Source organism: Cheilinus undulatus, linkage group 9 (genome assembly GCF_018320785.1).
Source record: "Cheilinus undulatus linkage group 9, ASM1832078v1, whole genome shotgun sequence".
NCBI lineage: Eukaryota > Metazoa > Chordata > Actinopteri > Labriformes > Labridae > Cheilinus > Cheilinus undulatus.
This window is the reverse complement of record NC_054873.1, coordinates 8,158,334-8,171,262: the sequence shown is the minus strand read 5'-3', so window position 1 is coordinate 8,171,262 and position 12,929 is coordinate 8,158,334. Positions and strand designations below refer to the sequence as shown.

The following is a 12,929-nucleotide window of genomic DNA, read 5'->3' as shown; positions in this document are numbered from 1 at the left end:
ACCAAATTTTGTCACTTTTTTGACCCACTTTGATCGCTTTTTCTGCCTGTTTTGCCTCTTTAAAATCATTTTGCCACTTTTTGTCCCATTTTTGCTACTTTTAAATTACCACTGACCTACCTTTTCTGCCCATTTTTACCACTCTTATCTGCATATTTTCATCAATTTAGCAAAATTTTCTCCCCGTTTTTGCTTCTTTGCACCTTTATTCTCAGCAGTTACCTCAAGAGATTTACCTGAGGCAATTTTGCACAATTTTGCTCATCTTTGCTACTTTTTTACCATTGTATCACTTGGAACCAAATTTTGTCACTTTTTTTAAACCCATTTTAACCATTTTTTCTGCCTATTTTGCCTCTTTAAAATTATTTTGTGACATTTGGCCCATTTTTGCTACTTTTAAAACACCATTTCATCACCTTTTCTGCCCTTTTTTTCCAGTCTTAATTGCCAATTTACATCAGTTTTTCACATTTTTCTCGCCCTTTTTTACTTCCTTGTACTTTTTCTCACTTTAAACCTAATTAGGTCTCATTTCAACCTATTTCCAACACTTTTTCAGCCCATTTTGCCTCTTAAAGTTCATTTTGCTACTTTTGACCAATTTTTGCTACTTTTAAATGACCCTTTCATTCCCTTCTGCCCTTTTTGCCACTTGACATCAATTTTTCACAATATTCACTCATTGTTGTGTCTTTTTACTCTTTTTCATTACTTGAAACCAAATTTGCATTTGACTCATATCACCACTTTTTCGCCCTTTTTACCATTTTATTTTCCACTTTACTGCAATTTTGCACAATGTTTGCCCTTTTTTTGCTTCATTTTACCATTTTTTGTCACTTGAAACCAAATTTTGTCACTTTTTTAACCCATTTTCATCACTTTTTCTGCCCATTTTGCCTCTTTTTAAATTAATCTTTCCACTTTTTACCCATTTTTGCTTCTTTTATAATGCCATTTCATCACCCTTTCTGCCCATTTTGACTCTTTAAAAAATTCTTTTGCCACATTTGACCCATTTTTGCTTTTTTTAAAAAAATACCTTGTCAACACCTTTTCTGCCCTTTTTGCCTTTTTTTATCCACTTTACAGCAAATACGCCCCATTTTCTTCCCATTTCTGCTTCATTTAACCATTTTTTTGTCACTCGACACCAAATTTTGTCACTTTTTAACCTGTTTTCATCACTTTTTCTGCTGATTTTGCCACATTCTGCCCATTTTTGCCACTCTTATTTGCCACAGTCTAAATCCCCACTAACTTAAATGTTTGCATGACAAATATTTAGAGCTGATGTTGTAAGATTTTTTATAGCCAAAGTGGTGGTTGTAAATAAACATTTTTCCTAACTGCTGATGCTGAAAGTTAACTTTTTTTGTTTGTTTGTTTGTTTGTTTTGGTTTGGGGGGGGCTGTGCCTTTATTGACAGAGGACAGGATAGTCGGAAACAGGGAAGAGAGAGTGGGGAGAGACATGAGGGAAAGGGCCATAGGCCGGATCCGAACCCGGGCCGCCCGCGTACACGGGGCACTCCACAAACCACTAGGCCGCCTGCGCCCCAATAAGTTACTTTTTAAGCTAACGAACTTGAAATCACTCATGCTGCAGCAGCTAACTGAGTAACGTCCTCTAACAGATGATTTTTGATGCCGTGAAAGCTTATATTTTATTGCTGGATGGCCGTAAAATAAGACAAACAGTTACTAATAAAAATGCCATAAATTTCTTTTATCTGGCTGATCAGGTTGTGTTCAGGGAAGTAAATGTCGGGGGAAAACCGGACCACTTTGGCTCATTTTTAATTCCATCAAACTGCCTTAATTTCATCACTTCATCTGGAAACTTGAAATCTCATTATTGTCTCTTTTAACATGCCGTTGCGTTTTAAATGTAATTACGTGGCGGTGAGATGACAAGTGGACCCTCCTAACAAAATTACAGTCTTCTTAGAGTACCTCTCCTGTCGTGACAGCGATAGTTTGTGGTATCTTTGTTTTACAGGGCTTTGAAGAGGCTGCTGTGTTTTTCCCTTGTCTTCAACAGTCCATGTTGGATCTAATGGCTTTGATCGGAAGAGCCGGGGTGTGTCCATGACTAATGTTTTCAGTGATCTGACTTCAATAAACCAGGATCTCTTTGGTCGCCGTGTTTACCTACACAGCATGGAGGACTAGATCCAGATTTTTGTTTGTTTTCCCAAAATCCTTTTGTTGTAAGATTAGTAGAATGAAATCCTTAAGCCATAAATGAACACAATTTGTAGATAGAGGAGTTTGCATCTAAGATACACTTACGCTGATCCTCCAAAGTCTTAACCAGCTTTAATCAGCTGTGGGAAAGACTTTGAGAAAAGACTGTAAGCATCATGATGGGCCTATTTGCAGAGCTCTGTTATTACACATGCTCGCTCTAATGGTAGTCATTTGCAAAGAGTTAGAACAGTGACTAGACAGCGAGCAGCCACTGGGCTGATTTGTGGGAAACTAATGAGTTAATGGGCTAATGAACTCACTGAGGTTACCTGTTTGGCTTTCCCCCAAAAACAATGTCCTTTTACTCCAGCTTTAAATGTGGACGCCGCTGCCGTACAGTGGGAGACAGATGGGGAGCGTCTAACTAGATTTAGTGCCGCTTCTCAGTACTTATGCTAACAGTGAGCTATTATGTCCCCCCCGAGCATCGGACGTTTCGTTAATTGATCTGATTTATCCACACGTATGAAAAGTCCACTTTGCTCTGAAGTGGTTAGGAGGAAAAAGAAGTGAACTCCCGCGGTCTGAGGCGGCACATTTGCTCATGCGTGCCAGCTCACCAGCACATCTGCACCAAGTACATATGTTAGCGTGTTATGTATTTTTCCAGCCTGTGTCTGTGTCGATTTATTTGTGTTTGTGCTTGCATGCATGTTTGTGTTTTGCACACTCATGCCTCATCAACATCCCGTCTGAGGCCCATCTGGTTCGCTTTGAAGAGGCTCGTGGAGCTGCAGCGGTCCGGGAGTTTTAAGGCAGGGCCGGGCCAGCAGCGGTTCCTCCCCACTTACACATTAATCCCTGGTGCGAGGCCCCGTGCCAGCAACAGTATGGAGCGGCCCTCGTGGCTACCTCCCAAACCACCCAAGCTCATAGCCCACTTTCTCTCTTCTATTGCCCTTGAAATGGGGCCTGCTCTAAATATTATCTCCCCCTGTGCTTTATCCCTCCGTTTATCCCTAAGTCGGCAGGGAGAAGAAAGGAGCCGTGGGGCTGAGTCACTTTTTCCCCTCTCTTCTCCTCTCTCTGAAACCACAGGCAGCGGCAGCGGCTTCCTGGAGATGAGCGCTTTTGTCTGTTGTGCGACCGCTGCGGCTTTAGGCAGATCCTCCTCTCATGAGGTAATGCACGGGCGAGATGAGGAGGCAGAGCGAGGAAGGATCTATGTTTTTAACCTTTGATTTATGCGAGGGAAGGGTGCTCTGATGGGGTGCATGCTCTTTTTCTGCAACACCCCGCTTCACATGAAGGCCGCTGCTGCAGACACGCTCAGGGGTGGCCTCTGCAACTGGTCATCAACTGTTGCTTCAGGGTCTTTCTGAGTGTACCACCTGTGGGTGCAGCATCAACAGCTGAGGGCTTACAAATCATTGTTGTAAGGTTTTCCTGTCCGCCATTCAAATGCACTTTCAGGGCGGGTCTAAGAGTAAGAGTAAGATGTGGACCAGAGGAAGAATAAAGGTCTAGAGTTGCATATCCTTATGTTAAGATATGCTATGATCATTATCGTACAATTTCCAGATCAGTGGATCTGTATTAATACTTAAAGTCACTGATCTGACTACCTGAGGTTAATGCTGTGCTATGTGAGGCTGAAGGGAGCAGTGTTTGTGCGGTGTAGTGTAATTATGTCGAAGGCTAATTGAGCTGGCAGCCAGTGAATTTTGGAGCGGTGTGGCTTAGCAGGTAGAGTCTGTTGTCTCTCAACCAGAAGGTCAGAGCAGAGGTTTGATCCCCACCTCCTGCTGTCACATGCTGACATATCCTAGGGCAAGACACTTCACCTCATAATGCTCCCCCCTGCTGCATCACTTACATGTGAACATACATGTGGGATTACAGTGCCTATAAAAAGTATTCAGCCTCGTCTATGGATTATATAAATGAACCATGCTCAATATAATCTGGCTTGTTGCCAAAAAATCTTTTTGATGTCAAAACAGATTACTTAAAAGTAATGTAATTTAAATAAAAATACACCTTCAGCTGCTGTCACATCACTGAGTCTGTGTGGATAGGTCTCAATCAGGCTTGCACATCTGGACACTGCAGTTTTACTCCATTCTTCTTTGCTAAACTGCTCAATCTCTGTGAGGTTGCTTAAGCATTAACAGCTCTTTTCAAGTCCAGCCACATTTTCTCTCTTGGATTGAGGTCTGGGCTTTGACTCAGCCACTCCAGAACATTCCCCTTGTCGTCTTTAAACCATTTCTGTGTAGTTTTTTTTTGTATGTTTTGAGTCATTGTCTTGTTGGAAAGTAAATCTCCCAAGCCATAGTTCTCCTCCAGACTGAATAAGATTGTCCTCCATTTATTTTGCTGCATTTATTTGACCTTCTACTTTAACAAGCCACCCAGGGCTGCTGAGAAGCATCCCCACAGCATGATGCTGCCACCACCGTACCTCACAATGGGGATGGTGTGCGGTCTTGTGCCGTGTTTGGTGACCACTAAACATTTGGTCTCATCAGACCAAAGAACCATGGAGTCTCCCACATGCCTTTAGGTGAACTCTAGTCCAGATTGAATCTGAGTTTTCTTCAACAGTGGCTTCCTCTTTGCCACGCTCCCATAAAGCTTTGACTGGTGAAGAACCCAGGCAGCAGTTGTTGTCTGCAGAGTCTCCCCCATCTCAGCTGCTGAAGCTTGTAACTCCTTAGGTGTCTTGGTGACCTGTCTCACTAGTCTCCTTGCACTTTAACTCAGTTTGTGAGGATGGCTGGATCTAGGCAGATTTACACATGTGCCATATTCCTTCATTTCTTGATGATTTTAGGATTTAACTGAACTCTGGGGGGATGTTCAGTTCCTTGGAAATGTTTTTATAACCATCCCCTGACTTATACTTTTCAATAACCTTTTCTCTGAGTTTCTTGGAGTGTTCTTTTGTCTTCATGGTGCAATGGTAGCCAGGAAAACTGATAAGCCAGTGATTTTTGATCAAATTGATTAATGACCGAATGCAACTTTCAAATCTGAGAATTTCTTAAACCTGATATGTGTGTGTCAAGAAAACAGTTTGTATGCTCTACACATCATTCAACCAAACAAACGTCTCATTGTATAGAAAAGTTTCCAAAATTACACTTAATTTGCAATATGACTTGAAATATTGTTTTGAGATATTTCTTTCAAAATTATTAAGCCTTAGTCTTCTCCACCTCCCCGAAATGCCAAACTCCTTTGGCAGGGTTACCTTTTTTCTACTGATTTCCTGCATAGACCTCATGGTCTAAAACCCTCTCTTGAGGAGAATCAAAGCATCAAATACTGACTGACTGATACTTTACATGTCTGTTTCCCTTATTTCTCTGGTGACAAATGCTACCTGCAGAGACTCCTGGCCTACTGTTGGAGAATGCCAGCAAACTCGCCGACAATGTGGGTAATTGCTTCCTGTTTTAACTGTCATAGGTCACAGAGGTCAGAGGTCAGGGTCAACCTCAGCTGTTGTGCTCCGGGGAGCAGGCGACACCACCTGGTCCTTAGATCACGGTGTTCGTCTCCTCTCCAAACTAAATGCTTCCTCACCTTCTTGCATTCTTCAACAAGCTGCAGCTGGAGAGACGTTCCTTTCAGCTTTCTAGCAGGCTGCGTTCAACACCTCATTAAAACAAAGAGGGTTTTAAAAAGCTTGTGTCGGAGTGAAGTGTTGTCTGTAGAAAGGAGGAAGGTCGGCACACAAAGCGCCTCCTCGGTAACAATGTTTCTGCCTCAGTGCTAACACCTGTTTCTCTCCGCGTTTGTGAACACTATATGGCTGACCCTGAACGCAGCTCAACCCAACAACATCCCCTCCTCATAACTACAGTCTTCTCATTAAAGTAGAAATCCTGCTTCTGGGTTTAAAGCTGCCATCAGCCAAAATGAAGCAGCCTTAATGGCTGCTGATTGCATTCCCACAGTGGCCGACCCCCTCCTCCGTTTTCACTGATCTGATAGTTTAAGTACATGCTAGCATAATTGAGGTCTCTTCCTTGATTAGATTTGCACCAGCTTTTAACAAAGCCTGCTCGAACTTAATCCAATGAGCCCCATTGTGGAGAGAGCCGAGGGATGACATCGCTCCTGGTTAGCTTCAAAATCAACTGAGCCGTCGAGCAATTAGAGGACATCAACAATAAAGAGGCCGGACGACTCAAACTAATGACAGTGTTCCAAGCTCATACCATAATAACAAGTGGACAATTGAGCTGTAATTTGTACCATTTTTTAATTCTCAGTGTCACGGACTTTGTAGAATAAGATTAAAAGTACATTGTTTTTAGATTATTAAACTCACTGTGTTTTTCCACTTCATTAAAATGGTTGAAATTAAGAGCAAAGCATGAAAAAACAAGACCGAATCCTTTCTTTTAATATCAAACCCAGGCAAGGACACGTTACCCTTGATTGTTAATGGTTTTTATCATTATGCAGTGTTGAGCATGTACAGCACCACAGGAGTTAGAGTTACAATTTTCAATAGCTGGGGGGTATGAATCGAATAACTTTTCAGTAGGAATCGGCAATGATTTTTCAATATTTAAAAAAGTCAACAACTGCTGAACAGGATCCAGATCACTGCTCCAACACCAGCAGCCTGAACTGTCAGGCTGTACCTGAGAGGTCTACGGTAGACCACATTCTGACACCTCACTGGGTATTCAATAGAGGGTTGCTTGCAGCCTATGTTGGCTTCTGGAAGAGTGCTGTGAAGTGTGGTGGCCCCGCCTCTGACTTCTTCCTAGTTGATTCTGGGGTGAAGCAGGGGTGCGTCCTAGCCCCTATGCTCTTCAGTACCTGTATGTACTGGGTAGCAGGGCTGGAGATCTGTGGAGTGTCACTGATGATGCCTTGATCCTTGCAGAGACTGTAGATGTCCTTGTGGGGGTTCCTAACTTGTTGAGTGAAGAGGCTGAAGCATTGGGAATGCTCGTCTCCTGGGCCAAAGCGAGGTTCTAGTCATCTGGGGACACCTTGGATGCTGCCAGTGAATCTGTGAGCGTGGAAGTTGTAGAGCAGTTCACCTACCTTAGCAGAGTAATCCATCAATCTGCTGAGTGCGAGGCTGAGCCTAAATGCAGACTTGAACTCGTGTGGCATTCCCAGTGATTGAGGATGGAGTCAAAAGTCAGATTCTCACGGTCTTTGGTCCTTCTGGTCTGAACGTTGACTGATGGCCAGAGACACCGATTGGACTCCTTTGTGACAACTTCTCTTTGGCACTACTGCCAGAAAGTGTTTGTAGCACATCTCAAAGTCATTTGCTCACTGTTGTTAGAAACTTTTTTGTCACTTAAGTTTTATTTTACACCATATTGGTTGATAAAGAATCAGTTAAGGATCTATTTTAATCAGTATTGATCAAGGGAAATGGGTCATTTCTGAGGTTTAAATCAGTTTTAAGCAATGCTAAAGCTGTTAGCCCATTAATGTCAATTTCCATTATCTGTAGCATTAAGCTAACAAACTCAGATATAGGCCAACATTCTGGTCCACCTCATAGAACTGGGGTCTGTGCCAACAACCAGCGAATTTTGCTCTAGCAGCACTAATTATCAGTACAATGCTAATGTATAGCCATGAAGCTACGACGAGTGGAGGGCTGCAGTGATAGTTGTCCTTCCTGAGCTCCCATTGGACCCCCAAAACCTATTGGATTGGCCGTTGCTCTGGTATGCATTCTCTCATTAATCTACTGAGTTTAGATTAATGAGAGAAAAAGGGAACTTCTTTCAACTGTAGCATCAGGCTGCATCCTAGCAAACTGAAAAAAAAAATGAAGGGTCTGAATACTTTCTGACTGTGCTGTAGATAACGTTGCAGAGAAGTTCATCTAAACATACAAACGTGTTATGGCAGTATTTCCTCCAGGTGCTGCTTTGGTGGATGAAGCTACTAGCTACTAGCTTAGCTCCCCAGGTTTTACTAGTGGCTGTAACATCTCCGCTGATCTTCTTCCCTGCCTGACCCACTGGGCCTGCGGAGGTGTCGGCGTTGGCTGTGTCCTCCGGTGACACTGGGCGTAATCAGTTTGAGACTAAACCTCCTTCTGACCTGTGGCTGTGTGTCACACACTCAATCCCCTAATCTTCTCCTTTGTTCTGTGTCACCATCAATTAGTCATGTACCAGGAGTCAGCCAGAGGAAAGTGTGTGTGAGGATACAAGCCTGAGCTCAAACACTTTAATTACACCAACTGTGAACTCTGGAGTTCACTGGATCTGGTCGGCATGCGAATTGGAGCTGTAGCTACCATCTATGGTGGCAAATTAACCTTCAGATAATGAAGACAAATGTTCAAATTTCAACATCTTCTTTATTATTTTGGTGTTATAAAACACTGGTTAAACAAAATAGGAGATTAATGTGGCCGTCTGGGTTTGAAGGAGGTTTTTAAATACTTTAAATATTAAAGAAAAAGCAATCAAACATGCAAATCAATAAGAGGTACAATTTTCAAGTGCAGCCCTTGCAGAGAGCAAACCTCTTACACCATAATATTCAAAATGTGTTAACTGTGATAGACATCATGCTATTTAGTCCCTTTAGGCACACCGTACTTAGGCTACCATAGCAGGATACGACTCACTGTATTTTTTCGGCTCTTACATGGACAGAAACAAGTACTCTACTTCTCCTTTAGAGGTCTCATTCCAGTTCTAAATCTAACAGACAGCTAAGTGGACAAGTCCTTGTGTTATCAAACACTTCTCTCTTCAGCCTTTTCTATTTGCTTTTCTGTCCAAAATAAGTTCTTTTTCTTCTGTGGTTGAGCTCAAGACATAATTTTCAGTCTACCAGAATTTTATTTTTTTTATTTTTTCAAAATTAAACTGACTTTCATCCAAACAGGAAGTAAAGTACTCTTACCTTAACAAAGTACAAATTCCAAAATAAAAGCTTAACAAGTAATAGTTTGTTCAGAAAAAAATCTTAATTATCAACATTTACAGGGTTACCAACGCAGAGAAAGCAACTAAACATTAGCTATTGAACCACTGGTCTTCAGTGAGTCATTTTGTACATGCGCTCCACTGCATTTATCTTCATGTATCATCCTATTTGACAGAATCAGCACTTTGAAGTGGTCCTGTACCTCAGTGTCATGGTTTCAGGTCACAGTGGTGTAGCACAAGCTTATAATAGTTTTGGATTTTTCATTAGTTTATTTTTTATTTCAATTTCAGTTTCAGCTAGTTTTTACTGCTGCTTTGTTAGTTTAGTTCTGTTTTTATTTTGCTAAATTTTGATTAAGTGTTTATTAGTTTTAGTGTCAGTTTTAGTTTTTTGGGGTACATAGGCTGAGTGAACATCATACATTTTTATAAACATATTCTAACAGGCTACTCTTCACTTATTATTTTATTTATTCAAATATGATGTTTGAATACATCTACAGACATTAAAACTACCACTGTGTGAAGTCTTAACCAATCAGATCAGGCAATTTCACTCTCCCCAAACTTCAGTCCTAGTCAGTACGGTTGTGTCAAAGACTAAAACTAAGGATATTTTGTCTCTATTTTTATTTGATTTTAGTAAGTTCTGTAAACACGTTATACAGTTTTAGTTAATTTTCTTTTTTAGGTGAAGCGTAGTTTTTATTTACTTTCAGTTGACTAAAAATATTTTTAAATTTGAGTTTTACTTATTTAGTTAGTTTTAGTTGATCTGATAACCTTGGTGCAGCTCTGCAGCACTCTTTAAAATAATAAAGCCAAAACTCAACATCATAAAGTTCATCTCTTTGACTTCATTTGATATAAGAATAAGACACTGGAAAGAATAAATTCACATTGTCAACGTGGACGCAAAAATGTACCCTCTGAAATACAAAAATACTTGATATAAAAAATTCAGTGTTTTTTTTCAGGTCAGTGGAATTTGTCAGTGTTGTTGTCCAAAACTAAGAAAGAAGAAAAAATAGTAAGAAGCTTAAAAACAGCAGTACTCCTGCTGTTAGTTATGATTAACTATTGATATTCACCAGTTAATTGCATTTTTTATTATTATATAAAAGCCCTTATGTCATTATTCTATTTGAATATCGTTACAGGAATTTAATAGAAATGTTCTGATTGTGAGGACTGGGGCCATAGACACTTTCAGAATATGGTCTCACTTCCTGTTTTCCTGCTGATCTTGGTGCTCTGTGCAGCTTCACATGCAGATGGATTTGGGGCAAAATTTTTATTTTTCTTTATTTTTTTTTTTCCATCATGCAATTTTACTTTCACCCAACTAAATACATTGTTTATGTCACACAGTTCCAAATATTAGTTAACTGGTATAGTTATCGACCAGTGCTAATTTCATCAGTTAAAACTATGACTAAAACTATTCTTTGACAGCCTTTTTTTCTATGACAAAAACCAGACTAAAACTAAGAAAAATAGATTTGTGATGACTAAAACTGACAAAAACTAAGTTTTGTTTTTGTTAAAATTACTAAAACTAGACAAAAGGAAATTTAGTTTTCGTTGGACATTCAAAAACTGTGATTTTTCTCCACTGTGGGTAAATCTGTCAAAATGCAATGCATCTGCAGCTCTTCTGCCTCTCAGCTGTAGAAAGCAGGGACCCCAGGTATGCCAGGGTGCAGAGGACACAGTACCATGATTTTGTACCAAATTTAGGCAAAAATATAAATGCTTGGATTAAAAGTAAAGATGTTAGAACTTTTTATCGACTAAAACTAGACTAAAATGTTCTGAGATTTCGTCAACTAAAACTAAAAAGGGTAGAAATGACTAAAATGGGACTAAAACTAAAATGCATTTTTTTAAAGACTAAAACTAAAATTAAAAATGGCTGTCAAAATTAACACTCTTAGCAAACCTGTTAAACCAGTATTGGTTTACCCTTAATGGTAATATTGAAACACTTCTGACTTAGTAAAAAAAACACTGGGGGTGCAGATGGCCTGGTGGTTAGGTTGCGTGGGCCGCCTGGGTTCAAGTCCAGCCTGCAGCTCCTTTCCCTGCGTGTCTCTCCCGAACTCTCTCATCACTGTTTCCGACTCTAACCCGCTGCCCTCCTCTCCGCGGAGGTTTAACAAGACTAAAAATGTCTTACAAAAAGAGATAACACAAAAAAGGAGCAGTGTCCACAGATTTCAGTATTTCTGCAGTGTTGAGAAAGAAAAGCCAGATATGAATAAAGTTTGTGTTGAGAAGAAGTTGTTTCTGCATGCATGGCAGATTTATAATTCAGTAAAGCTGCTTTATTTTTGAGGTTTACTCCAAGGTGAGTCAAAGTAAGACAGCACAAGGGTTCAAAATAACAGTTTAGCTTATTCCTGATACAAATATTGATGCATTTCTATTCTTCTGGTGCGTAAATTCCCACCATGCCAACATTTTCTTACATGTTTGACCATGAAAACAGCTTTAACTTTCCAACAGGTGACATCTTCTACCCAGTTAAACATCTCTTTTTTGATTCAGCGGTACAGAGTGGCTGCATTAGATCAACTGAACACAACAGATGAACATTAGTTGCTGATATCTGGTCATGCCTAATTATAAAGGCCTTGTCTGTCAGCAGGGAGGACTTTTGGTTGATATTGATGTTGAACTGATTCATCGGTGCACCCCCAGAATTAGGCAGTAATAAAAATAATAATTTGTGTAGCACATCCCAGCCCATGTTCCTCGATAAGACGAGCATGATGCCTGATAAAAAGACTCTACAGGTCAGCATCTTCAGTTCTTTGACACCTAAGGCAGATTTTGTTGACCTTACGTCACTTGACAGGCATGTGCGAGTTATCAGACTCGCCTTAATTGATCTTTCCTCCGACCAGATCAGTGTCCAGATTAAGAACAGGAAGGGTTATCAAAGAGTCTCTCTCCTTCTTCCCTTCTCCTGTGTCTGTGTAAACCCTCCTCTATTCTTAACAATAGGATTTCACACTCTTTAAATAGGCCTGAACAAGTCAAAGCTCACCTGTTCAAGCTGTAACTAATCCAGAACTATTTCTATATACCCTTGAGGTACAATGATCCTGCCCATGAGGGTGCCAGGGGATGAGCAGGCAGTGCTGGTGTGTTCGAGGAAAAGAAGCAAAGAGGGAGAAAGAAACAAAGGATTTTAGATGCTGGCCCAGTTTGTGAAGGTTTTTCCAAATGAAAAGCTGTTGATTGTGGTTTAGAGGATGTTTTTTTTTCTCAATTGCAGTCGTAAACTTGAGGATTTAGCTTCTGCTGAACAGGAACAGCAGGTTGGAAACGTGTATTTATACATGACATGAAAGAGTACATGCAGGAGCTTATCTGCGTGCTGTGTTTTCAGCCGATGGTTGACAGTAGCTGATACACTGCGTGATAAATGCACTTTGATTTACAGCGGGAACAAAGCCGTATTGTGTGAGCCAGGGACACTTAAAGAGCCGAGTAACTGGGATGTGAACACAGGCCAGATTTATGTGTGCGTGTTCAAGAGCTCAAGCAGTGCCGGAGTGTGTTTGTTAAAGCCTTTGGATGAGGCTCCAAAATGCTTGGCACCCTTTCAAACGGCGGATCACTCGCTGATAATAGAGACAGATTTTTGATGCCGTTGCCAATTTGTCGTTATTGAGAGACAAGCGTTTAGATATGCAGTCAAAAGTGCTGCGTGCAGGCATCGCTGCAGGAAAAACACACAAATGATTTATCATCTGGATGCAATTAATTTAACCTATGGAGTCTT

The 12,929-nt window shown here is 40.7% G+C and overlaps 1 protein-coding gene across 6 annotated transcripts in view; it reads left to right on the top strand.

Moving 5' to 3' along the window:
* Nucleotides 1-12,929, top strand: part of LOC121515031 (transcription factor SOX-6-like) — a 232,828-nt gene that overhangs the window by 38,807 nt on the left and 181,092 nt on the right. Inside the window, exon 3 of one of the 6 annotated variants that reach the window (XM_041795582.1) lies at nucleotides 5,590-5,636. The exons of the other annotated variants lie outside the window; for them this stretch is intronic. Coding sequence (XP_041651516.1) covers nucleotides 5,614-5,636 — 23 coding nt within the window. The 5' untranslated portion in view covers nucleotides 5,590-5,613. The remainder of the gene's footprint in view (nucleotides 1-5,589; nucleotides 5,637-12,929) is intronic. 6 annotated transcript variants of the gene reach the window in all.